Source organism: Anolis sagrei, chromosome 1 (assembly GCF_037176765.1).
Source record: "Anolis sagrei isolate rAnoSag1 chromosome 1, rAnoSag1.mat, whole genome shotgun sequence".
Lineage (NCBI taxonomy): Eukaryota > Metazoa > Chordata > Lepidosauria > Squamata > Dactyloidae > Anolis > Anolis sagrei.
The window spans coordinates 45,331,717-45,359,174 of NC_090021.1; the positions used below are offsets into that span (position 1 = coordinate 45,331,717).

Genomic DNA, 27,458 nt, shown 5'->3' on the forward strand with positions numbered 1-27,458 from the left:
CCGAAAAGACTGATTGTTCTTTGTCTATTCGGTGTATTAGTCTCAGACATAACCATAATTCATAAATAATAGATACTTTCAGAGAACAAATATGTACAAGTCACAACCAATTCACAACTCTGGAGCTCCCTGCCTAGGGAAGCAGGAATGGCCCTGTTACCCTTCTAATGGCATGCTAAAACCTTTTTTATTCAGGCAGGCTTTTAAAGAAGGAAGTTTTTAAGATCAAGTCATGGGGTGTTGTGGCTTTAGCTCTGAATAACTTTTTAATTAGTTTTAAGAGGTTTAACCATGTATTTTAATACTATTAATATTTAATTCTATTTTAATATTTGTATATTTTAGGTTTAAAAGTGTATTATATTGGTTTTATTTAAGCTGCTTTTATTCTCTTTTTAGAGAGTAAAAGTGGGGTATAAATACTAATTACAAAAAGAACAATAATTTTAAAATCTGAAATGAAGGTCTATCTGCAGAAATAAATGCATGATATCTGAGTAGTGGAACTTTGGGAATGGACTCACCCAAGATTCTGTGATTGGATCAATTTGACAAGCTACATTTGGTTTATTTCATTATTAGTGCACATCTTCACTGATTTCCTTACTGCGGATACAGTCTCTTAAATTTAAAAGCACACTGCATTATTGCCTAATACTGTCAAGAATATTGCTGAAAGTTCAGTCATGTGAGTGATATTGTCAACCTAGACCAAAATAAATCAATTTAATGTTCTAGGACTGGCCATAAAATTTTCATCACTGAATATCCAAGTAGTGCTTTATTAGTAACCATTAAGATTGAATAATTTGAAATGAAGATATATGTCAGCTGGTTTTAAATTCCAGTTTGGCAACAGGCTCTTTGTTCGTTAAAAACATTGAGAAAAAATAATACATTTGAAGCAGCAAAATTAGTTTTCAGGCCGTAGAGGCTTGATTAGAGCCACTATGTTGTTTTAAATGTTTTCAAAAATATTTTTTTTCCAAAGTAATATTCTGTCACATAAATGAGATTTGCCCAGCAATGAAATATATAGAGATAAATCGTCATTCCAGCTGGAAATATTTTAATTGTGTTATAAAGTTTGCAGAAGACATTATCTCAGTCACAAAAATTTCTAACAGTTGTGCTTTTATATGTGCAATGATGGAATAAATGCCACAGTTTCTTTATATTGTTATGCATACTGGTTAGAATTGAACCCCTGTATTTTTTCAAAAATAAAAAATCCAAGGTTGTTTAGGGTATGACATTCCACTTGGGTTCTGCCAATGGATGAGCTCAAGGGAAACAGTAAAGAGTAGGAGAGTAGTAAAAGTTGGCTTGCTAGGTAGGCTTTGAAGTTTTTCCAGGCACAATGTATTACTCTCAATAGAGTCATAGGGATCCCAGGCAGAATATGGGAGAGCCCCCATTGCTTTAGCATTTAGCAGATTCTTATTGAGGAAAGAAAGACACAATTATAGATTTGGAAGAGACCACATGGGCCATCTAGTCCAATCCTCTGCCATGCAGGAAATTATGTCAGGAGGAACTATGACACCTCTCCTGCTTTATCATACACACACATACACACACACCCCTGCCAAAGAAAAACATTTCAGCTGATGCAACTCCCTCTATACAGCTCTTTACTTGCTTGTGGAAAGTCAGCCACAGAAGGGGAAGAATGGAAGGAAAATGACCCACTCCATTCCTGTAATTGGACACAAACAGGCATCTTCTGTAACTTCCTAGGTCTTGAAGGATAATGTCATTGGGAGTATCTAGATACTATAAAAGAGCTGATTAATTCATCTCTGCTGCCCTCACCCACTTTTCACCAGATGTGTTCTTTGGCAAGGGGAGTTGGCTAAAAGATAAGATTTGGAGGAGTGAAGAGAAAAGGTTCCTCCAGAGGAAATGTTATGGCAATAATCTGCTGAATATTAATGCAACAGGAATTCTGTTTTGTATTCAACTGGGTAGCTCTTTCAAATGATGCATTTTCTCTTCCTCCTCTTACAATTGTAAGTCCTTCACCCCTACTAAAAGGGAAGGGTGTGATTAAAACATTGAAGATACTATAAAGGTGTCTGTGTTTGTGCATCATGATGAAATTGGGCTGAAGTCCACAAAAATCCATGCCTGGCTAGTCTTTAAAAGTGCCATAAGAGCCTGGGTTTTTACACACGTAAAGCTTGCCAAAAAGTCCACAAGCACACATATTTATGCATTCTTTCTCTTTTCTTGGGGGAGAAGAATGTCATTTGAAAGGAGGAACTTCAAACAAGCATACCAATATACTTGTGCTTCTGTTGGCAGATGTGATTGGAATTTCATCTGGACTTTCCCAACAGAAGTATTAAAATTTAGCACACTGCTGTTTGGTTAAAAAAAAAAAGCAGATTATGGTTTCACGGCATCAGAATGGTGATAAGCAACATGAAAACAAGATTAATGTTGTAACAGTGCAATCTGTCACATGTGCATGGAATTCTGAACTAGAGTTTTAATCCTAAATCACATTGAAAGAAAGGTAATCTTAGTTTTGAGGAAATGCCATCTGTCACCACTAGATGGTACTTTAGTCCATTGAATCAAATTCACATGGGGAGGTGGGAGGAGCAGCCAATAAAAATGACTTTAATATGTTCAAGATGTTTGCACATTTTCTTTGTGTTATATTTAGTTGTTTCTAAATATGGATTGAGCTATGTAGGGGAATTTTGGAGCAGTTGGAGAGACCAATCTTTTGAGGGCCTACATTTGATCATGTATCAAGATTTAGAAAACTTATAGCATTCAGTTATGGGTCTGGAAAAAATAAACATGTTCTTCTTGAACTCTGCTGCAATATAATCAATTCAGTCTAATACCCAGAAAATTTGGTATAATATCTAAGTTGGATGTGTGACGATTTTTTGGACAGTTTAATTAATTAGATTGATTTTTGTGAACGTTAAGGCTTAAAATCTGTACGGGTTCCAACTAGAGTAGGACCAGTGAATCCATGAAACTTACACACACACATACACACACATATGAGTGAGACTTAGTAAATCAACATATATGTGAGTTTCATGGATTAATAGCTCCTACCCTAGTTGGGACCAGTACAGATTTTAAGCCTTAATAAATTATACTAGCAGGGTCTAGTAAGTGGATTTATAGTAATCCTAACACATTCAGTAAACAGGACTCCATGCTATTTATACTAATTCCTTTAGAGCAGTGGTTCTCAACCTGTGGGTCCCCAGTTGTTTTGGCCTACAATTCTCAGAAATCCCAGCCAGTTTACCAGCTAATAGTTCTGGGGACCCGCAGGTTGAGAACCACATTTTAGAGAATTTTTTTTCCATGTACTTTTTAAACTAGAAGATGTGGTGACACAGCTACAAGCCTTCATGGCTTCTAAATGGGTTTTTAACTCCTTCCCCCCCCCCCTCCCACCCCTTTGTGTCTTGCTTGTAAGCACCTATCTGGCCACCGCATGAAACTGGACTTGATAGGTCTTCGGTCTAATCAAATAAGGTGGTTGTTAAGTATTTAGTACCCTACTATCTTCGTATCTTGAGTAATTATTATATGGGAAGGATAATTCAGAGTTGGGCTTATTCCTCTTTCCAGATGTTCCCTGAAATCCACCACTAAGAAAACAAATGAGTTTCTCAGAATATTCCTGAAATATTTGTGTGCCTGCTGTGTTTGTCCTGTATTCCAGCGAGCCTAAAACAGGCTATTATAAAGCCGCTGTTGAAGAAACCATCACTGGACCCCACTAAATTTGACAACTTTCGGCCTGTTTCCAATCTTCCCTTCTTGGGCAAAGTCATGGAAAGCGTGGTGGCCTCACAACTCCAGGTATTCTTGAGAGACACGGATTATCTGGATCCGGCACAGTCTGGCTTCAGACCGGGGCATGGTACCGAGACGGTCTTGGTCGCCTTAGTGGATGATCTCCGCCGGGAGCTAGACAGGGGGAGTGTGTCCCTGTTGGTGCTCCTGGACCTCTCAGCGGCCTTCGATACCGTCGACCACGGTATTCTTCTGGGACGCCTTGCAGAGATGGGCCTTGGGGGCACCGCTTTGCGGTGGCTCCAGTCATTTCTGGAGGGTCGTACCCAGAAGGTGTTATTGGGGGACTCCTGTTCAACACCACGGCCTTTGACCTGTGGTGTTCCTCAGGGCTCCATATTGTCTCCCATGCTGTTTAACATCTACATGAAGCCGCTGGGCGAGATCATCCGGAGTTTCGGGGTGCGGTGTCATCTGTACGCAGATGACGTCCAACTCTGTCACTCCTTCCCACCTGCTACTAAGGAGGCTGTCGAAGTCCTGAACCGGTGCCTGGCCGCTGTGACGGTCTGGATGAGGGCGAACAAACTGAAACTAAATCCAGACAAGACGGAGGTACTCCCGGTCAGTCGCAAGGCCGAACAGGGTATAGGGTTACAGCCTGTGCTAGACGGGGTCGCACTCCCCTTGAAGGCGCAGGTTCGCAGCTTGGGTGTGACCCTGGACTCATCGCTGAGCCTGGATCCCCAGGTTTCAGCGGTGACCAGGGGAGCATTTGCACAGCTTCGGCTCGTGCGCCAGCTGCGCCCGTATCTTGGGAAGTCTGACTTGGCCACGGTGGTACACGCTTTGGTCACATCCCGCCTCGACTACTGCAACGCTCTCTACGTGGGGCTGCCCTTGAAGACGGCCCGGAAGCTCCAGCTAGTCCAGCGCGCGGCAGCCATGTTGTTAACCGGAGCGGGACGCAGGGAGCGCACAACGCCCTTGCTGTCCCAGCTCCACTGGCTGCCGATCAGCTACCGGGCCCAATTCAAGGTGCTGGTGCTAACCTACAAAGCCCTAAACGGTTCCGGCCCAAAATACCTTGAGTACCGCATCTCGGCCTACGAGCCCACGAGGACCTTGAGATCATCCGGGGAGGCCCTTCTCTCGGTCCCGCCTGCCTCACAGGCACGCTTGGCGGGGACTAGAGAGCGGGCCTTCTCCGTGGTGGCCCCCCGGCTGTGGAACTCCCTCCCTGCTGAAGTTAGACAGGCGCCGTCCCTCATGGCCTTCCGTAGGAGCCTGAAAACCTGGCTCTTTGAAAAGGCCTTTAATTAATGTGCTATGCCTTTTGGTGTGACCACCGGAATGGACTATGACGACGAGATGGATTATGACCCAAACAAGACGAAGCGGATTTTTAGTTTAATTAGTTGTGTGTTAGTAAGATGTGTGTCATATTCCTAATTATTGTAACTGTTGTCTTTATGTTCTATGTTCTGTAAACCGCCACGAGTCGCCTCCGGGCTGAGAGTGGCGGTTAACAAATGCAAATAATAAATAAATAATAAATAAATAATATTATGGATGCTTGTGTTTTGGTTACTTTTTTCTTGATTCCAAAATAACTTCTGACTTTCCTGAACTCACATAAATGTCCTCTTCTTTCTGACCAGTTTCCAAGCCTATTACTGATATGTTTATCACTATAGGTTATACTCTCAGCTGCTGTTTAGTCTGTAACTGCATTTCAGTGAGATAAACATTGCAATTGATGTCAGAGGTTTTCTGAGGCGCAAGGTAGAGAAGTAACAACTAGTTTAGACATCAAACAGTTGCTATAGGATTTCTGGTTATTTATTCGAAGCTTTCAACTTTTTTTCAGGCACTTTGCCTGGGAGCTTTTGCTCTTATGTGTTAGAAAGTAACCATGATACTAAAATTGCAGAGGCTTGTAATATGTGCGAATAGTATGAATGAATGACATGGTAGTGATTTAATTTTTGACATTAAATTTTGTTTTTTCTCCATTTTGATAGTTTACACAAAAATACAAAGGGAAATTAATTCAGCTTTAAAGGAATGTGAAGTGTAGAGGTTATCATATTTGTATTTAATGTTGTCTATTTTCTTAAAAAGTGACTTCTTTCATAATAAGAATGATTTCTGTTTATGTTTTAGGTTTCCACAAGGTGATGGAAGGCATTCATAAAGCTCTTGAACTTGGATATGATCCTGTCAAGGTGAGAAGCTTTAACATTGTAGGTTATTCATGTCATGGTATGTCATGGTAGGTTTGGAGTTATTTTAATTCTTATGTTCTTTATTTCTCTATAATTTTTTACAATGGGTGTTCAAATAAATGCATTTCTTAAATCACCTCCTCTGTCATGTATTTATATCCTGCTTATTTCCAAAATTTTGGGCAATGTGGTTTGCAATTTAAAGGAGCATGGCAATTACAAACATAGAAAAAGTGAATATTATAATAGAATTAACTATTTGCAGTATTAAAATAGTTCATCCCTCACTCTTCAACTCACTCTTCAAGCTTTTTTTCTTGTGTTTGCAGAAAGGGGAAGAGAAATGAGTGTAGAACAGTGCTATCTCATTTGGTAGCATGGCCATCAAGTTTGACAAGTTTAGTGTAAAACCTCAGTTCTGAATAATATATTCCAGTTCCCATCTCTAGCAACCATGCCCAAAGTTGCTGCTTTTGAAGGGGGGGGGGGGGGGAATTGCCAGATTCAGTTATAGTTGTATTATTCTTCTGAAGCTTTATTCTTTGATGCTGAGTATATTTTTGTAAAACCAGTTGATTTAATCAGCATCCTGTTGTTTTTCATTTTCTAGGTGAACTGTGTGGTTATGAGAGGCCTCAATGAAGATGAGCTGCTGGATTTTGTGGCACTTACAGAGAAATATCCCCTGGATGTGCGCTTCATAGAATACATGCCCTTCGATGGTGAGTACTTCTCCTTTCTGTGTCCTCCTTGGGAGAATGATTGTACTAGAATTGGATAATTCCAATTTCTTTAGAAGAGGATGGTAGAATTTAATTTATTTAATTCAGAGGAAGGTGATGGAAAATGCCCTCTGAAAAATCTTGCCAAGAAAGCCCTTGATAGGGTTGCCTTAAGTTAGAAGCAGCATAAAGGTATTCAACAACGACTATGTATTTACTACCCCACATATTTCATGGAGTTTTCCTAAGGAAGCTTGAAGAGTATCATCTTCAGAATAATTGTCAGCTGTATGGATTTCAAAACTTTCTGTTTGGGCGGGGGGGGGGGGGGGGGGGAGGGGGTATCTTGAGTGAATCTTAGAAACTTGGTTGGTGGTTAATGAAATCACTTTCTAAGTGATTTCACAGATTTGTAGTATCAAAAGCTTAAATATTGAATGATATATTATATGACTTTCCCTCATATTAAAACTGCAAAATATTTTGTTCTGCATTTTGTCTTTCTTTCATTTCTCCTCCTTTTTCTGCTTATTCTTCTTTTTATGATTCCTTGCTTGTGAAGAGTGCCCAACCTTCTCCAGAATGCTGTTCCTTCCTGGCTGGGCAAGGACAGAGATTCCTCCTAAATATTAGGAAGACATTCCTGTTAATGAGAACTGTTTGACAATGGAATGCCCTACCTCAAAATGAACTATCCTTCATTAGAGGTCTTCATATAAAGAAGGCCCTGTGAAGTAGGGAGGTTGGTTTAGGTGGCTTTCTGCATTATCCTCGTGAGTTGATAAAGGAGTAAAGGTGAAGTCTTAGCTATAGCAAATAAATGAGAGACCAAGAGCTGCATTAAATGCAGAGGCTAAGAATGGCAAGTCATACATTTTTCCCTCATGAGTTTGGGAAGGTCTCTTGACATAGAGTTGCTGTGAGCTTTTTGGTCTGTATGGCCATGTTCCAGTAGCATTCTCTCCTGACATTTTGGCAAGTTGGGATATTCCCAGAGGGTTATTGTTACAGCTGTGAGCCACAAAGATACTCATTGGCATCTGAGAAAATGTTAAAGTTTTTCTTCATTGTTCTTATTAACAGCTGCAGTTCTCTCACCAGCTGACGTTTTCTGTAGCTTTGCAGGAAAAAAAAAAAACAAGCATGCTGAGCTACACTATGCCATCTTAATGCAAAATTTTCAGCGGATTTCATAGCTTTTAATATGTAATATGACTTCCAGGATGTGCATTTTTGAATTTCTAAATTGTCTGCATCCAACCCTATGGCTGTCACTCATTATGCAATTATATTTGTGTGCTTCTCATTGTAGGCAACAAATGGAACTTTAAGAAAATGGTGAGCTATAAAGAGATGCTGGATACAATCAAGCAAAAATGGCCAGAGCTGGAAAAACTGCCATGTGAAGAAGCCTCTAGCACTGCCAAGGTAGTTGACAGCATGATCGGGGGAGCCCTCTAAAGCTTATTAAAGTTCCAGACATGTTCAGAAGTGTGCCAAGCTTTAGCCAATTCTGTTAGTGTCAAAAAGAACAATGCAACAGCTGCAATTGTTCCATTAGACCTCCTGCCATAATCACCAAAAGGTTCATCATATTAGGAGCAGTTTATAGGCTGCAGAATCAAAGAGTATTGGTAGGAAGATGGTGTGACTATATATTGAGTAAGCCGATTCTTAGCATGAATAAAAAAAATGGGGAGCAGTACTGGTAAGACATAAGTTGCAACAATCCTCCAGATTAGGTGATTCTAATTCCCAAACCTCCAGTGGGATGGTAAAGAAAATATGTCCTCTGGATAAGGAAAAATATCTCTGTGATTGTTTGCATGCTGACTCATTGAAAGAAGGCATTTGGAATCTAGTTACTGTAAAACCACAGAGGAAGGTGTATGTGGTAGTCCCCGCCCCACAGACAGAGAAGGTAAATACAGATAAGGCAGTAGAACATAGTAACTGAAATCATCACAGCGTGCTGTTAAGTATGACCTAAAAGTAGTTTCCCAGTTGATATTATACATAGGTATACTTATGAAATCCCTTAATCCATATCCTGCAATAAGTATTTTCTTTCTTATGTATCAGCAGTCATAGATAATTTTATCTATATTCTTGTTGCTTGTACATGTGGTTTACAGATCCAAAGAATTCATGGCCAATTGTGGTTTCCCAGAATTTGTACACAAGACTAAATATAGATATGTCCAGTTCTTACATATGATCCACATATGTTTGGCATGATATTTTCTTCACAGAAGCATGCTTCATGTAGGAATGTTGTAGTTTGATCTAGTCTCTTTATTGTAGGACCTCATGAAAAATGGTAATAAGACCTTTTTCTATACATAGGCAAAGAAGTCTCACCACAAAGTTCAATAGGGATATCTCTTCACAAAAGAAAAATGTGTTGATTTCACACACAATTACACTACGTGTTTTTAATCTGGTATAGAATCATAGAGTTGGAAGAGACCTCATGGGCCATCCAGTCCAACCCCCTGCCAAGAAGCAGGAATATTGCATTCAATATTGGCATTTTTTTTGTAAACCTATGTTACATACAGCCTACAGATAGACATATGCCATACATGATACAGTCCAAGAAAGCAAATTATTTTTCTTGATGTCTTTTTAGAACTGTTCTTGGGATTTTGGAGGGGGCTTGTTCAGAAAATTGCATTGGCTAGACCATATCGGCTCTAGTTTCTTAGATATGGTTAATGGTTTTCTACGGGCCAGTAAATGGCAACTGGTTGATGGCATATGTTCTGTATCTCAAAAACTAGAGTTGATGGGGGGAAACTGGTGCCATTTTTGGAATCAGTTGATCAAATATACCCAGAAATGTCTAACATTTGAGGCACCAAAATGTCTGTTGGTCGGTGTTAGCAGTAAGTCGGTTGATTTGATTGAAATCTGGCCTTTCCTCCCAAGAATTCAGTTAAAATCATAGATTACAAATGCATAATATCACACATCAGAAATCACAAGCTACATTTGTGTAAAGTTGAAAATTTCTAAAACCATAAATTGCAAATATTTCCTAAAGTACAGTGAAATTGATAATACTGGCAGCACTAAAAACAAATCCATTTGTACCAGCTGGCAGAAAATTTGCTTATTTTCTGCCAGCTGGTACAAATGGGTTTGTTTTTAGCTTTCACCCAATAGACAAAAGTACATCTTTGATAGACAAGAGTTCCATACCTGGGGTGCCACCACCAAAAAGGATCCATTGGCTATAGTATTCTGAGGCATCACTATCAGGGCTTCTGGGGATGATTTTAAATCTAGTGGTATGGGGACAGTATCAGGATAGTATTTTAAGTACATGGGTCCTGAACTATTTAGGGCTTTGTATTTCACTCTCCCATTCTTTTTATACCACGTAATAGCCCATTTTCAATTTTCTAACCTATGTATTTCATTGGAAGTTCTGTCTTTAGCAGCAAGCTAATTGTGTAGATGACAGTAATGATGATGCATAGTGATTGCCTTTATGCTTCTTTTTTGCTTCCCGGTTATGACAGACATATAAGGTGCCACATTTTCAGGGACAGGTCAGCTTCATCACCTCGATGTCTGAGCACTTCTGTGGATCCTGTAATCGACTTAGAATCACAGCTGATGGGAACCTGAAGGTAGTATCATCATATTGCTCCTCAGTAACTGATGTACTTGATATTTGATTGATTATATAGGATGCTTTGAATGCAGTTTTCCTGCTTCTTGGCAGGGGGTTGGACTGGATGGCCCACGAGGTCTCTTCCAACTCAATGATTCTATGACTTCATCAACAGCTCACAGGCAGAGATAGTACTGTATACTAGACAGATCAAAAGGTCATGGGGTGAAGGATCCCTAAATAGGAGCAGCAAATCGAATTATAACTCTTAGTCATTCATTTACATTTACATTTTTAAGTGTGCCTGAAGGAGCAGCAGCTGTCCCTTTTGGCTCAGCTGCTGTGTCTTGGAAATGTTTTTCCTCCATCCCGTTTTCTTCATAGAGATGTTTGAGCTGTAAAATTAATTGGTGAGAAGCCTGTGAAGATAAACACATTGTTCAGCTTTTTGTCATATTAAATTGGCACCAGGCAAACTACTCCAAGCAGTATGGCTGGGGGCTGGGGGCTGGGGAGGAGGGGGGGTGGCTTGGTTTTTCTACTTTTCCAGTATCCAATTTCATAGCAGAGGTCTGTTTGATGTATCGAATCAGGCATGTGTTGCACAGACTGAGCAACTAAATGGGTGGAAATGTATTTTGTGTGTGTGTGTACTCTGAGTGGTGGATCTGTTCTCTCTGCCACGTTGTTCTGTAATTGAAAGTAGTGTGAGATTAGTTTTGACACTTATGTTCTTGCAGTAACAACAGAAGTTGTCCTAATAGACGATTGACACTATTTCAGAAGGATCTCTCTAGAGTTAGGTGAAAGATTTCAAATCAAGTTGCTTCTTCTTTTTGTGTCTTATAGTCATTTCTGACTTATGGGGATCTTTGTTTTTATCTGTGGCTGAGAGTGTGTGACTTGTTCAAGGTCATCCACTGTATTCCCATGGTTAAGCAGAGTTTCAATCCACCATACCACACTGGCTGTCACCAAAGCTGACCAAAATGCACTAGTAATTGGCTTGGCTACTTATGTTCATGTAGCATTTACCTCCACTTTTTGAAAATAGATGCCGATGTACTGAAAAGTTGATGTAGGTTTTCTTGTAACAAAAACTTCACCTTGAAAAAAGGAACTTCCTTATAATAGGATCTCCATCTAAAGTTGGAGAAAGGGGGATCAGTCTACAAGAAGAAAGGTCAGGCAAAGAAAGAAAAAGAACCAGTTTTCATGGGTACTTATTTCTTAGTGCATTGTTTCTGCTTCTACCTCTACTAGCATCCTCTTTCGTCTCCTTCTTTCAGGTGTGCCTTTTTGGAAGCTCAGAAGTGTCCTTGCGAGATCATTTACGGTCTAACGCCTCAGAAGAAGAATTAATTCAAATTATTGGTGGAGCTGTTGGCAGGAAAAAGAAGCAACATGCAGGTACTTTATAGTCTCCCACAAGTGTAGGCTGCAGTGCACATCCCATGGAGATCCCCTATCTGAAATTGAATGTATGGGTTAAGTCAGATATTGCATCCATCTCTTCTGGGACCTTGCTAATTCTTCACATGAAGGAATGCTGAAGGTGCTGCATGCTTTTTGTCATAAATTGCAACTGCTCTCTTCATTTGCTTTTATCACTTTTTTAAAAAATGATCCAAACGTTGTCAATGTTTTAATATTTTGAAAGCAAGCATTGCATTTGTAATTGCTCCATCCCCAAGAAATGGCAGTGCTATTCTTGATCAAAGGCTAAAATTATATCTGGCAAAATTTCATTAACCATTAATTATGTGGATGTCCAAGAAAGGTCTGCTTACTTGACAAAGGATTTACATCTCATATCTGGTGATTTGCTTTATCTTTAATGCATTGGTGTCAGAGCTTTAAGAACCACTAAAATTCTGCATCCAGAAGACCCTTAGTCTTACTCTTGTGGTCCTTAATGAATACCTGAACAATATCATAGCACACAAAGCCAACCAAGATATTCCAAAGAAGGGGCAGACAGACTTCAGTCAAGCAGATTTTTGTTGCTACTTGAGCCCTGAGATCCATTAATCAGAGTATTCTGTGAAAGATATAGGTTTTATTTTATGTATTACATCAAAGTATATAATCCTTCATAAAGTTACTTTTTTCCTTCAACTCAACTATGTAGCTGGGGAAGTTGGCATTTTATTGTTGCTCTTATTAACCAGCTTGGAGGAATTTTTGCTAATAGCCAAGTAGATCTAAATCCATCTTATGCCAATATATGTCCAAGAATGCTCTAATTGTATATCCTATAATGGCATGGAAGTCTGATTCTGTTTTACTACAGCTACTTCTTGCTGACGGAGGAACAATGACTAAAATATTCTGTATTGGGATTGTCGTTTTAGTTTTAATATTCTAAATACAATGCCTCTTGATCAGAGAAACTATCTAGATGAGTAAAAACTTCAAAACCCTGTAATTCTTCTCTGTTCATTCTTTTATTCCCAGGCATGATCAACATTTCCCAGATGAAAAACAGACCAATGATTCTCATTGGTGGGTGACCCAATCAGTACGTAATAAACTCTACCATAATGCTATGGATATGCAGCCTATTTGATGAATCAGTCTAAAACAGAACGCACAACCTTGTTGTCCAACATTATCAATGTGTATAAGCAATGGGGATTGAAACTTGGTTTTAATCTGAACTTTTAAGGAGCTACTTAGGTTGTAGAATCTTGTCCCCAAAGTAGGTTCACTGTCATGGAGTGTGTGCGTGTGTGTGTGTTTGACTATTTATCTAAATTCCTTTTTTGGTGATTTCCCTTCTTTTCCATTTCTTGTACATGAACATTTTAAATCTTAGCTCAGTTGAAATTTGTTTGGGCATCCATTCTGGTTTTTTTTTTAGACTTTGCTTATTTTTTTCTCCTTGTTGGCACTGGTTGCAATTGTGTCTTCAGAAACTGCCATCCATTATTAATTCTTTTCTCTTTTAGTATTCCTAAATCACACTCAGTATTTCTCTACATTTCCTGAAGTCAGCTCCCCTAAAGTCTAGAATGCATGCCTGACTTCTCTTAGTTTCCAGTTTCCTCTGTATCACAAACTCCAGGAGAACATGGTCACTCCCACAAAAGGATCCCACCACTTCCACACCATTGATCAAGCCCTCTGTGCTGGTTAGGATCAGATCCGGAATAGCTTATCCCTTTGTTGCATCTTTAACCTTCTAGACAATAAAAATGTCTGCAAGGCAAATGAGGAATTTATTGAACATTGTAATCTTAGCAGAGTTTGTTTTCAACAAATATCAGTATACTTAAAACCTCCCATTACTATTATATCTCTTATTTCTGCATATTTGATCATCTGTTAAAAAAAAAGACTTCATCCAGGTCTTTAGTCTGGCTTGGAGATCTCTAGTAGCCTCCCCTCCCAACTACATCTTTTTCAGTTCTCAGTCTCTTAATTCATATCCAGATGCTTTCGATCTAGTTGCCAGGGTTTAAGTCCTGCATCTCTTTGCAGGTGTCAGTATCCTTGGCATATAATGTTACTCCACCCCCTTTCTTGTTTGGTCTATTTCTCTAAAATAAGTTACACCTCTCCAATGCTACATTCCAATTATAGGACTCATCTGTTGAGGTTTCAGTTATGCCTATTACATCGTAACTGTTTTGTTATTCTAAGAGTTCCAGTTTATCTTGTTTATTTCCCATGCAAACATTCCTTCTAACTTCTGTGAGGTGCCATCCATTTCGTGCCAGAGGCCCCACTTCATGGAAATGCAGACCATGATCCAGAAAACCAAATCTTTCTTAACGACACCTTATGCAGAGCCAGTTGTTCACTACTATTGTTCTCTCCCTTTCTGAGACACGTCATGCATCTGGAAGGAGAGATGAAAAGACCACCTGTATATTAAGATCCTTAAGCTTCAAAATTCCTTCTGATCTTTTGAAGACTATGTCTTGAAGCATCATTGGTTCTCAAATCGATTCTTTACTTCAGATTCACAGAAAAACACCTGTTTTTGTGTGTCACAGTCCTCCAAACATTTGGACTCCTCCTCATAGCCATCGCCTGCATGTTTATCTGATGTCTATTGTGCATCTAGAACAGTCTGCTCTGCTGTATCCAAGAACAGCTCAAGATCCCTAATGTTCCTAAGTGTAGAGAGTCAGGCATCCAGTTGCTGGATCTTCTCTTCCAACAAAGCAACCTGTTCAGACTTGCTGCAGATGTAGCTTGCCACATGTCCTGGCAGGAACACAAATATCCCACAGGCCTGCAGGTGACTTCAGCTGCTTCTCCTTGTTCCTTATTCTGATGATTTAGATTCCCAGGAAGAATTGCCAGAGTACTCTGTCCCTCTCCTCAAAACGTATCACTCATCACCTTTTCTTTTTTTTAGAGATCAACATTACTGGCTCCTCCCCCAGAAAGGTCAAGTGATTAAGCTCTTCCCTTCCAACCTGAAACATGGCCTCAAACAAACGAACCAGCACACTAAACACAATAACTTCCTGACAGCCTTAAAAACAAACATGCCACCTTACAAACAAGCCCCCAATACCTTCCAAGAATCAAGGGTCTCCCCTCCTGCTTCCTCTTCAGTCACTGGGCCTCTTTTTCTGTGTTTTTAGATTTACAATTAGTTGCGTTATCAGAATTGTCTAGCTTGGATATGGATAATTTGGAAAAAGAGAACAATTAACAAAAAGCATTTCCACAGCAGGGAAAAACTTTGTGGTAGACCAGTAACCATCCCAATGGCGCTCTGTTAAGTTATGTTTGGCTCTTGCCTGTAATTAAACAAGACATCTGAGGGGAAGCTATATGCAAAGATGGGATCCCTCCAGCTGATTTTGGAATGGCAGCCTGGCTGCCTTCAACATGTTGCATTGCTAAGAACTAGATTGAATCTGACAAGCATGCATTCTACATCTTGGGAAAACTAACCACTGGCATTCTGAGCACAAAAACAGCATGGTCTCTTGCGATGAGCCAGGAGCCAGCTTTATGGTGACACACATACTACTGAGGGCATATGGACAACGGCTTCCTAATTTAGGTTTCAAACCAATTGCATACTTCCAGGGAACCCAGTTCATGTGTGAAAAGACAGAAGAAATTGGGTAGAGACCACCAAGAAAAGAATGAGGGAATGTAGGCTCCACTATATACACAGTGAATGTTATGAAAGGGGGTGATTTGAATGCAATATTCCTGCTTCTTGGCAGGGGGTTGGACTGGATGGCCCATGAGGTCTCTTCCAACTCTTTGATTCTATGAAAGGGACAGTTGCATAGTTCTGCTGTCTAAGCAGATTGTCATGTTCTCCTTCCTTTTTTCAACTTATTTCAATTTAACAGGCTTCTCTTAAAATGTAATCTGTTTTTAGGTTGTTAGGTTTTTTTCTCTCTTTTGAGACATGTTCTTTCACTGTCACTGGGAAATCTAGCAGTATGTTCACAACAAGAAGTGCTCAGTGAAGGCTTTTGCAGCATTGACATTAGTGAAAACAATGCTTTGAAGTACTGGTTTCAGGTTATAACATATAGCCCCTGCCTTCTGAATCATGCCTTAATTTGTATGCCATGCTTGTTTCTCTTTCAGCCAGCTACCTTTCCCATGGCACGTTGGATAATCTTTAATTATGCAACGTAGCTAATATTTTCATTTCATTTCCTCCAAATATTGATTGCTTAGCAGCTCCTACTGAGTCATACAGCAGGAGAAGCTAACCGCTATATATTTTGAGATGCAAAGAACTAAGAAGTGTACATGTAACTTAACGTGCTTTTCAATAAATGATAAGTCTTTTAGCCCGATTAGAGGCTTTACTATATCCCATCCTTAAACTAAACCTATGGTTCAGTCAGACCATATTCACAGAATCACAGAAGGGGGCACAAAAGCCATTTAATCCATATTTCTGTCATGCAGATATACACAGCTCATGCACTCCTGAAAGATGCCCATCCAACCTATGTTTAAAAACATCTTGCCCACTGGAATATCATCCCCCCCCCCCCCACCAATGTAACTCAGTTTAAAGCCCTCTCATTCATATTTATTAGACTCTTCACAAATATGTTTTTTCCAATTGCTGTAAAGTAAAACTCATCTCTTTCAAGAAATCCCTCTTTGTGAAAGTGAAGGACATGATCCAAGAATCTTAATCTGTCCTTAACAGCACCTTCTCACTTCTAATGTTTTTCTCCCTTTTCTTGGGCCATATTTTTCAACAAGAAGGAGCAATGAAATTACAATCTGTGCCCCAAGGTCATAGAATCATAGAATCAAAGAGTTGGAAGAGACCTCATGGGCCATCCAGTCCAACCCCCTGCCAAGAAGCAGGAATATTGCATTCAAATCACCCCTGACAAATGGCCATCCAGCCTCTGCTTAAAAGCTTCCAAAGAAGGAGCCTCCACCACACTCCGGGGCAGAGAGTTCCTGAACGGCTCTCACAGTCAGGAAGTTCTTCCTAATGTTCAGATGGAATCTCCTCTCTTGTAGTTTGAAGCCATTGTTCCGCGTCCTAGTCTCCAAGGAAGCAGAAAACAAGCTTGCTCCCTCCTCCCTGTGGCTTCATCTCACATATTTATACATGGCTATCATATCTCCTCTCAGCCTTCTCTTCTTCAGGCTAAACATGCCCAGTTCCCTAAGCCGCTCCTCATAGGGCTTGTTCTCCAGACGCTTGATCATTTTAGTCGCCCTCCTCTGGACACATTCCAGCTTGTCAATATCTCTCTTGAATTGTGGTGTCATTTAGCTTCCTCTCCAGAGTCTCATTGTCCCTGGAAAATTACATCTTTCAGTATCAATTGTGGCTATTTAGAAGGAAGGGGTAGTTTTTAGAGGGACTAGTTAAATATGAACTTTATGGATCTTTGTCTATGGGACAGCTCTTGGGTTATCTTATCACACCTTTACAGCACTGCTTCTGTTCCTGTCATCAAGGAATCACCTACTATGACCATATGTCTCTTCTTCTTCTGAGAACTGATAGGAAACTTTCCATTTATAAAACCCTATAAGGTTGTCTGCATATTTTTTGAGGAAGTAGTTATCTGTGGGCTTAAAAAACACTGATGTTTCTGTGTGACATATTCTTCCAGGTGTCAGCCTCCTTTGAGAAGTTTCCCCCTCTAGATGTATTGTCTGTCTTTCCAAAAGAATCTGCACCATTCCTAAAAAGAAATATATCTTTGTCCCTTCCGATAAGTAAAAGTCAAGATAATACTTCCTTCACTTCCCTAATTCACTTGTTATTTTGTAGGGCATAATTCTTAATTTTTCCTCCCTTCTCTGCAAGAACAGTTATGATTAATGTAGGAAAAAGCCAAGCAGAAAAAATTAAGCTCTGACCAAAGAGTGATTTGGGTTCCCCAGTGCTATGAGTGCCTCAGGAATTGTTTGGTTATGCCCAAAAATGCTTCCCCATTCTTCACTGTATGGAATCTCCTTGTAGGAATGTGACCAAACATTGTTCTGGAACTTAAAGACCAGCAAACTGCAGCCTTCTCCACTGTGCCCCCTCCCCCTGACTTTGGAACTCACTACCTGGTGAGATTAGACAAGCCCCTACCTTAGTAGCCTTCAAGAAAAAATTGAAAACTTGGCTCTTCTGATGTGCCTTTGGAGAGTGACCATTTATCCCATTTCTGTATGTTCCAGCTACAGTATTGTCCCTATAATGCACTTTCCCCTGTCCTAAACTGAAAGCCTAACCCCACTGTTCATCCTTTTTGGGCTCCACTCAATTACACTTTTTATATTCCTACCTCATCCAGGGTTTTATCATTTTATCTCATCCATTTGGTCTGCCCTTCGTGTTCAATTTTATATTATGTCAATTTGCTTTATTTACTTTATTTTGCTACTGTATGTATTTTATTCTGATGCAATTTTTGTTGTCTGCATTTCACATTTTATTTTGCTGTATTGTGTCTTTGGGCTTGGCCTCATGTTAGCCGCCCTGAGTCCCCTTCAGGGAGATGGTGGCAGGGTATAAATAAAGATGATGCTGGTAGTGGTGGTGGTGATGATGATGATGATGATGATGATGATGATGATGATGATGATGATTAGAGGTTGCCCTTCTGCTTCCAGAAAAATAGACACTTTCCCCTGCGGAATGAACATACACTGAACAGACACTGAACCATTATAAGAATGATCTTTGATCTACACATTGAGTTTTATTAGACTTCTTGTCTCTCAAATGCTAGGAATAAATTAGGGCTGCTGGGGGGACAGAAATGTCATAGTGACACAAAAAAAGAAAAATAGAGAAGACTGTGCTCAACCTTCTTAAGTGTACACATCATTAAAGAGAGATTTGGCTACCTCTTTGCGTCTTCTGCCCCCCCCCCCCCTTCTTTCACTCATAAAGAGAATTGCTCCCATTATGTTTAACAGTCTCCTTTTGACTTCGTCCTTGGCAGTGGACTCCACAACTGCCACAGCCAAAGGATTAATGAGAAGGGCAGAGAGGTCCAGTTCCCAGTGGACTCTGAGCTTAAGTTGGCAAAGCTCCCAGCCAGAGGGAGTAAAGGTAACATGTGCCACTGAGGGAATTTGCGTCTGCAGCAGCAGAACTCCAAGCATGACGTGTCTGTTAACACAGCAAGGACTGGCAAGCGGTAGCAAGTATAGCTCCTTTCTTGTTTGCCACTTAAAATGCTTGCCCATTCCCACTTCAGGTTCTCAGAAGAGGGAAAGAAGATTATTACCACTTTGAAGCTTTGGCTATGTCTCCAAATGAGGTTGACAGCCGAATCCTATAAAGGAGTTAGGCAGTCATGAAACATCTTGTACTTGTTCTCAGCTCCATTTAATGAGATGCTTCTGTAAGAGTTCGCTCCTAAATCCTGGAATGTGTTAAAGAAAGAATAATGGCAATGGGCAGAGAACCAGTTATCTTATAAGTAAATCTGCCAGTAGGTTGTAACAGTTATGGGTAAATCCTGGCCTGTAAAGCAGATGGGTGGTTCTCATCCAGCTTATCTGCTTCTCTCTGTACTTATCACTGATTGGTTATTCAAGGTTTCTTATCAGTCTTACCTGGACAGAGGTTTTTTTTAAAGAAAAATAAAGTAAAATTATAAATTCCTATAGCGCTTCCCTGCCAAATCCTTTAAGGCTTTATAAACCTTAAAGGATTTGGCAGGGAGACACTGTAGAAATGAAGTTTCCCAACATAAAACCCCTTAAAAACTATGGCCTTGTCCCAGTGCAGCTTTCAAAAATACCCCTTTAATGTTAATGAAAGCTAATGGAAGAGAGATGGAGAATAGGCTCTTCCCAATTACATTGGGCAACCACACCCATGACTGGCATAGGACTTCAAAATAGAAAACAAACAAGTTTCTAAAAGCCAGGAGTTTTGGCAGATTGTGTTCCCATTTTGATAATTTTAAGAGCTGTACTTAAATTGCTGACTTACTGAGCAGCCTCTGAGCAAACATGCAACTTAATAGCATTCCATATCTATTCTTAGTCTGAATACTTTCAGTGAAGGAGAGCCTAATAATAACAACAACAGTAGTAATAATAATGCTCATAGTTATACCCTTCCACCATCTCCAATAGGAACTTGGGCCGGCTTACAAAATAGCACACGGTGGTGCCATACAACCCTAAAATGCAATTACATCAACATTTAAAATCAATAACACATTTTAATAAAACAACGTTTATAAATTTAGCAAAAGAAAATTCAATTTAAATAAAATAAAATAGTCTAGTGTCCATTCCATCAGGCAATAGCTTTTAAAGTAAGGACTTATCAACTAACATTTAACTACATAGAATCAGCTTTGTTACTTACTTCAATTTATCAGTTCTAGCCCTGGCCTCTGAAGTTAGAGAAAATGGGTCAACCCCATCCGTTAGATAGCAGCTATTAGATGTTTGAAGCTATTTGACATTTGAAAACACTTTATTTCGTTTTCAGTTGACATCCTGTATGTATTATAGTTTCCTATCTTTCTTCACATGATATGTTTTCTAGAACCCATCCTGGTTTACTTTCCCTTGGTGTGTGCGGAGTTCAGTCAATATTGCAAATGCCTGAATGCTTTTTAAGAAGTTCTGTGATTTAACACCTATGATGTTCTCAAGCATCTGAGGATGCAGGAACTAGGTTTATGCATGATACATCTTCTACATAACTTGTAACATCTCCCAGGACTCAGTCCAATTGCTAGTCCCTATGGCATTAATAGAAGTGCTGTCCTTACAAATTAGCAGTTCCTGGGTAGAAAGAGCAATTAGATTTAGGCCAAGGACTCCTGTTATCACTACTTCAATTTTACAGTCAAAAGATATTGGTTCTCATGATTACAGAAAAAGTGTTTTTAAAGTGAAAAATAATATGACGTAGATTTTGTGATCCTATACTTCTAATCTCACTGAACAGTTTCTGAAGCCTAGTCTCCATGTGTGCCATTCCTTGCTTCATGGAGAGTAGGCAGAACCATGGAAGCATTTTGCTAAGTCTATGTCCCATATAGATCTCAGCACTGATGTCATCATTTTGCATCTGGCTGTGGGGAGTTGCTTTAGTAATCCTGCCCATTCCCCACAAAGTATGGAATGGATAGAGGAGGGAATTTGTCACTGTGGAGGAAACAAGGAATCCCTACCCCCTGTAATGACCCTAAACAGTTCACAGATGTAAGGGAACTATGTGTGCATATGTTCCTAATAGGATCCCTGCTGCAATATGGAAGAGATTCCAAGATAATCAACGAGGCGTTCTGAGTGACAGAAAAGAGAAAATGCTATTCTGCATGTAGCCTCTTACTAAGTCTCACCACTGTTCCCTGAATCATTGCTTACTTTTCATGCCTCTGGTTTTAGTTACAATATAGAGAATACACTACTATGATTTTATAATGGCTTAAGAATCCATAGCTTTATCACAATATAGTTGAGAACCAGTCCTGTTTCTGTAATCCTTTGCCAAGATCTCTTGCAGAATTGATCAGTTTTGGAGCTGGAACTATTTTAAGGGTGCTGTGGGAAATCTGTTATGAAAGTTTATTTTTCCTCATTCTTTGAATGATTCCTATACCATGTTCATTTAACACACCAGTGTTTTTTGTCAAGTGCAACCTGTCGTGAGACACAGGGAAGTTCTGCCTTACAAAGTTCTGTCTTACATTAGTTAGTTCCTGTATGATTGCTTCCCTGTCCTCAAGCAATCACATTCTAAGAATTGTTGAAAAGCATGGCAAAGTTTGATGTTTTCCTCTCTATCCCCAGTGATTCATGGGATTTTATAGAACATTGCGTAAAATGACTACTGTTCTGTTTTTTCTTTCTTTCTATCTATCTAGCTTAACATTTTATTTTGTTGTTTTTCCCCCAGAGGCAACATCAAGGTCATTCTCCTTGCTCCAAGATGCCCTACAGAACCGACCAAGTTTAAGCAACTGGGGCCACAGTCTTAATCACTGGCTGACTCTGAGAAGGGGTTTATACAAACAGATGGGGAAAACATTTAAGAAAAATGTGTTTACAGGACATGATGCCTTGCCAGGATCTTGTTCAGCACGACAGCTTGCAGCAGGAATTCCACAAGCTCAGCTCAGAAGCTGTTTTCTTCTCCAAAAAATCATGAGCTCCAGCTTGGATACAAAGTGCCTTTGGACAGGAATTATTTTCAAGCAGACTGCTCACATGATGAGAGGCCTTCACTCTGGGATGATGAATAACCAAGCAGAGGAAAGCAGTGGGACATGTCTTCCCACAGCCAAACATATTGGTGCTTCTGATTGTCTAACCCACATTGGCCAGGATGGCCGTGCATCAATGGTAGATGTAGGCAAGAAGCCAGATTCAGAAAGAACTGCAGTGGCTAGTGCTGTGATCACTTTGGGTGAGAAAGCTTTTGAACTGGTGCGGCAAAACCAAATGAAAAAAGGTGATGTGCTGGCAGTTGCACAAATAGCAGGGATTCAAGGAGCCAAGCTGACTAGTCTGCTGATCCCACTTTGTCACAACATCTCACTGAATTTGGTGGACATTGATCTGAGTCTGGATCATGAAAGACAAGCTGTGGTTATCCAGGCCAGGTGCTGCAGCCACGGCAAAACAGGTGTGGAGATGGAGGCATTGACCGCTGCCAGTCTAGCTGCCCTGACTGTGTATGATATGTGCAAATCAGTCACTCGTGACATGGTCATTGAAGAGGTGAAACTACTCAGCAAGGAAGGAGGGCAAAGAGGAGACTTCCACCGAAACTGAAGACATAAGCTAAAAGTTCTAAATCAAGTTTTGTCTGCATAAAAAAGAATTTTTGCATTCTAGGAATTGGGGTTGCAACCACTAGAAATCAAGCACAGTTTGACTTGCTGGCCTCTTTTCTTCTGGGTTGACAGCAATTTAAGTAACTTGTTGGTTTTTATGACAATCATCTCATAGAGCTGCTTGCCAGGAGCTTCTTCGTTCTCACATTGTTTTTAGCCTTGATAAAATGCAGGTTTTGATGAGCACTGTAACTTTTTTGATTACATAGAAGACTGCCATATCCAGAGTTCACAGTCATCCATAGTTTTTTTTCCTCTGCACAAAAATATGGTAAACACTTGCACAGCAAATTAAATTGCTTAAGATAATTCTGGTCTAGAAGTAGAAATTATGACAAACAAATAGCACACATGGACTTAACACAGGAAGATATAAACTGTGAGCTATCTTATCACTTCCTAGACCTTGTGGCCCACATAGAATTTGGGTCGGGGCAGTTTACCCTTGAAAACGAAAAACTGATGTGTCCCAAATGGGTCTTTACATTCATGGTGATGATGAGTATTTGTTGGACACATCATGCACAAATAATTCTGCCTTTCTAGAAAACTGAGCTTTTTTATTAAAAGCTCTAGACTTACCTTTCATCTTCAGGATTCCAAAAGTATTGCATTGGACTACCTGTACTCTTGTGCTGAAACCACTCCTGTAGAGTACTTTTCTAACATCACCCTGAAACCCTTCCACTTTTTATTCCGAGTCTCCTCAATGTTCATTTCTGCCATTTACGTCATGGTAGCATTCAATTTAGTGATCATTTTAAGAAGCAGACTAGAATTGTAACAAGAGTATGTAAATTAAAAAAAATCACAATTATATTCTTGTAACAAAGTTTAAGATTATCCTCTAAATCTGCCCCCAGTGATTGGTTAAAAAATACAAATGGATAACAACACCTCTAGGTGCAAGCCAAAGAAATTTCACATTGGCAAGTTAATTCAGAGCATTATTGCCTTAAATTGAAGAGGACATAAAGATTAAGCAGCATCTTTTCCACCTCATCTAACTGTGCTGTTTCTCAGATTCATGCCAGATCACCCTCCCATCATATTTGCCTTTTTGACATGAGGCCACATCACATAAAAATGTCCCAAAATGTTGCACTTCAAAAGTTAAAATTTGAAAACCTCAAGATTTAAAATATTTTTTCCCTTGAGCATGATTTGAACTCTATGGCTGAGGCTTTGTTCCTGCTATATCAGATCATGTTGGGGTTCCAATTCAGAATTTTAAATTAGTTAGGGTGGGAGAAGGATGTGACTAAAGATAGAGAAGAGTGCTTTGGGCTTTGGAAACAAGTCAGGAATGAGAAGTAGACACTTATCTCATTGGATTGAGCAGAGAAGTTGAACTTTGCTTCTGTGTGCACTTATATTTGGAGTGAGCAAAGTGTGTCCCACAGGCCTCATGTATCCCCCAAGGGCCCCTCCAATACCCCACAACTCCAACGTTTACTTTTTTGTTGGTTAGGTTTTGGGGTGATTTTTGTTCCCCAAATCTTTAAAAATGCCTTTAAAGAATCAGTCCACTTCCCTAAACCCTTCCCCCCAAAACTTCAAACTAGATAATTAAAACAAAGAGGAAAAATTAGCCAAAATGACAGCCAGAAGTGGCATGCAATCACTTTGGGTGTGCTGAAATGCAGTGCTGCAGACTGAGTGGAAACAACAAGGGAGAAATTGCCACTCTCCTTTCTACAGTTGCCCACCTGATTTATTCCTTCCAGTCTCGTTCAGAGAGATCTCTCCCTCACCCATCCACCCACCCACCCATTTTCTGTAGGGTAAAATAGTATTCCAGGATCATCTTTTCCTAAAGTAACTGCTGCATACAGTAGCAAATCAGATATTAAGTCATCATTCCATTTTTCAGGAGCAATTATGAAAGATTCTTTGGATGGAAGGGTTTCTCTTTGCTCACATATCGTTTTTCTTTTTCCTTTGGTGCATTTAAAAAGTATATAGCTACATAAATAATGTAAGAAAAAAATAATCAGATTTCAACACTTTATAGCTATATATGGTTGTCCTTAGCGGTTTTATGTAGCCCATGTTGTTCACACATGTGTAACAGCAAAACCCACAGGGCAGACAGGAGACCTTGTGAACAGTCCAAAAGCTATTTTCGCCCCTTGGTATATGGCTGACATTACATGGGAGTAGTTATTTTTGTGTAGGAAAAAGTGTACTGTCTGAAGAAGCATGTAGAGATAAAAGTACTGTGGTTTTATATTTCTTATTTAGTTGCCAGGATCCTGGGATTTCTGCACCAGAAAATAAATATTCCAGGTAGGATATTGATTAGAAATCTGTAGAAACTGCCAAAAATGTCTTCTGTATCTCACTGTGAAACCATTCAGATGAACAAGATTATAGCTGAGGCTTGTTTGAACTATGTTTTGCAATATGGTCTCTATAATAAAAAACTGTGTTTTGCTGCTGTAGGAAACAGATTGGAGTGTTAGGGTGATACCCAAATCCTATTTTAGGTTAGCAATAAAAGGCATTCCATTTGGGAGCAGAATTGGTTTGGCTAGACTTTTATACCTTGAGCAATATTTCTTCTTGCAAACTCAGGCTTATCAAATGAAACAGAGTGTCATCGCAACATCAATGTAGCAAATATTAAGTGTGCCCCCCCCCCCCCAATTTTTTGGCAAGTTATGAAAATTACCTTCTCTGGGAGTTTTGGTTACTTTCCTAAATGCACTAACATGATTTCATTCAAAAGGGCTTTAAATTAAGAGGATTTTTAAATGCTGGGTCTGAATATGATGTGTTCATTTCTGAAAAATCTGCACAGTAATTCATAACAGGGTGTGTAGATAAGAAGCTTTTGAAAAATAAAATGTTTTTCTTTGAGTGAATTCATTAGTCTTCATGCTAATGGCTTTGGCAAGAATGTTTTTATCCCTTTGTGGAATAAGTTGTTAAAAACATGTTTCGGTTCTAAAACAGAATGCTATAAAAATCTTGGATCAACACATGTTGCCATGCGCTGGGTCAGAGTTATTTAGTTACAGATTTATGGGAACGCTGAGATGGGATTTTGTGCATGTGTGCATATACTGTTATAATAAAGAACCATTGCAAGTCCAAGCATAATTGGACTCATTTATTATGATATGTGTTCAGATGATGATGTGAACATGGGAGGAATAAGAAGTCATCAAGTTAGATAATTTTCTGAGAGAGGTTCCATTTACAGCTCCCCCACACCACCTATCTTCAATTTGGGAGGCAGTACCTCCTTGAATCAATGTTAAGAGTATACTAGAACAGGACTATCTAATCTTTTTCTGCTTGCAGCTATTTTCCACCTCAGAAATTTTTACATGACCCCAGTATGTATATTTATAAAATATGTATAAAAAACAAGCATTTACTGTTAATAAATCAGCATTTGCAAGGTTTGCTAAACAGGCTGGTTTTCCTTTTTGTAGAGTACAGCTGAAGCATTTTCTGCAGACAGATTAAACACTGCACATTGTTGCTAATGGATTTGGGTAAACCTTTTAATGTTAACAATGTTTCAGGACTCCAACAATGAGCAAAGGGAACCCCATTTGGGGACAGGGCCCACAGTTTAACAAGCAGTATACTAGAGCATAGTGATATATAGCCTCAATAATTGACTTTAGATTTGGGATCTAAGGAGCTAATATGTGCAAGTTTCCTGAAAGACAGCCCTGCCGCATATCGCTATAAAGTTATTTGGCTCTCAGGATCTCTGTAAATGATCTGGATCTAGGTTGGGCCAAAACCTAGAAAGCTGAAATGGTTTGAGAACATAATTCAGTTCTCCAGCTCCTCTCACATCTTCTGTTGAAACCCATCATTGGAATGGGGGCAGTGGCAAGATTAATTGAGTTGGCATTTGCAGAAACAACCTTGTTTATAAAAATTGAAGGTTTGGGGTTTCTCCATTCAGCCCTTCGTCCAATAACTAGGAGTTGTGTTGACTGACTCCCACTATTGAGATTTGGCTATTGGTATAAAGAGATTGGACTTGCCAAGGGTATTTAAGCTGATTGTGGTTGAAACCACAGACTGCTGAATTCAGAGAACAGGACATGTGGTGTTATGGTGCATACTGAAGTTAACCTGAGTGGGTTCATTCTTTTCTCTACAAAGATTGGAAGTGTATGCATGTTAATTGTGAATGATGGATCTATGAGAGGATCAGAAATGTTGCTTGCATTTGACATACATTAGGCGGACTAGACTAATGATATCAAAGTTTACTGTTCCGGTAAACTAGGATCTAATGAAGAAGGCTATAGAAGGAAAAGGAAAACTATGAAAAGCATTAAAAGTTATACTAGTGGAAGCACTTTCTAGTAAGGTGGGATTTGCAAAATACAACTTTGTGTTTACATGATTATCTCCAAGGCCAAATTTGCAGAGTCCTTCCTCCTAGATGACTTTCATAACTTTAAAGTGGCTAATGAAGACATTGAAAATATTTTCTGTACCTTGGATGAATTTTTAATCAAAATGGAGAATGCAATGAAAGATCTGAAGAAAAGGAGTACGAAGTGCAGTTATAAAGGAACTATATAAGATCTTCAGATGTAAAATACAGCATTAAATGTCAAAGTCAGAATCATCGACACCAATGTATTTTCTCCAGATTGCAGAAAGGTGGTTGTTTCATTCAACTGGTTCTCCTAAGGACCACTAGAAGAATGTCTGTTTTTTTCTTCTGAAGATGGCTACAGGATCACAGAACCTCCCATTTAGTCCCTCTGCTCACTGAATGTTTATGGGCGGGCACCCAGTCTCTAAGAATTCAAGATAACAGTTGGCAACAGATTCTTCC

The 27,458-nt window shown here is 39.5% G+C and overlaps 1 protein-coding gene across 2 annotated transcripts in view; it reads left to right on the forward strand.

Annotated features, from left to right (window-relative positions):
* The window catches only part of MOCS1 (molybdenum cofactor synthesis 1), a 47,067-nt gene extending 21,011 nt beyond the window's left edge, over positions 1 to 26,056 (forward strand). Inside the window, exons 5-11 of one of the 2 annotated variants that reach the window (XM_060754097.2) lie at positions 5,947 to 6,008; positions 6,619 to 6,730; positions 8,043 to 8,158; positions 10,258 to 10,368; positions 11,642 to 11,762; positions 12,810 to 12,857; positions 21,697 to 26,056. In XM_060754097.2, coding sequence (XP_060610080.2) covers positions 5,947 to 6,008; positions 6,619 to 6,730; positions 8,043 to 8,158; positions 10,258 to 10,368; positions 11,642 to 11,762; positions 12,810 to 12,857; positions 21,697 to 22,574 — 1,448 coding nt within the window. In that variant the 3' untranslated portion in view covers positions 22,575 to 26,056. Of the gene's footprint in view, positions 1 to 5,946; positions 6,009 to 6,618; positions 6,731 to 8,042; positions 8,159 to 10,257; positions 10,369 to 11,641; positions 11,763 to 12,809; positions 12,874 to 21,696 lie in introns of both variants that reach the window. The other variant, XM_060754098.2, reaches the window with a different exon arrangement.
* Positions 26,057 to 27,458: the final 1,402 nt, after the last annotated feature.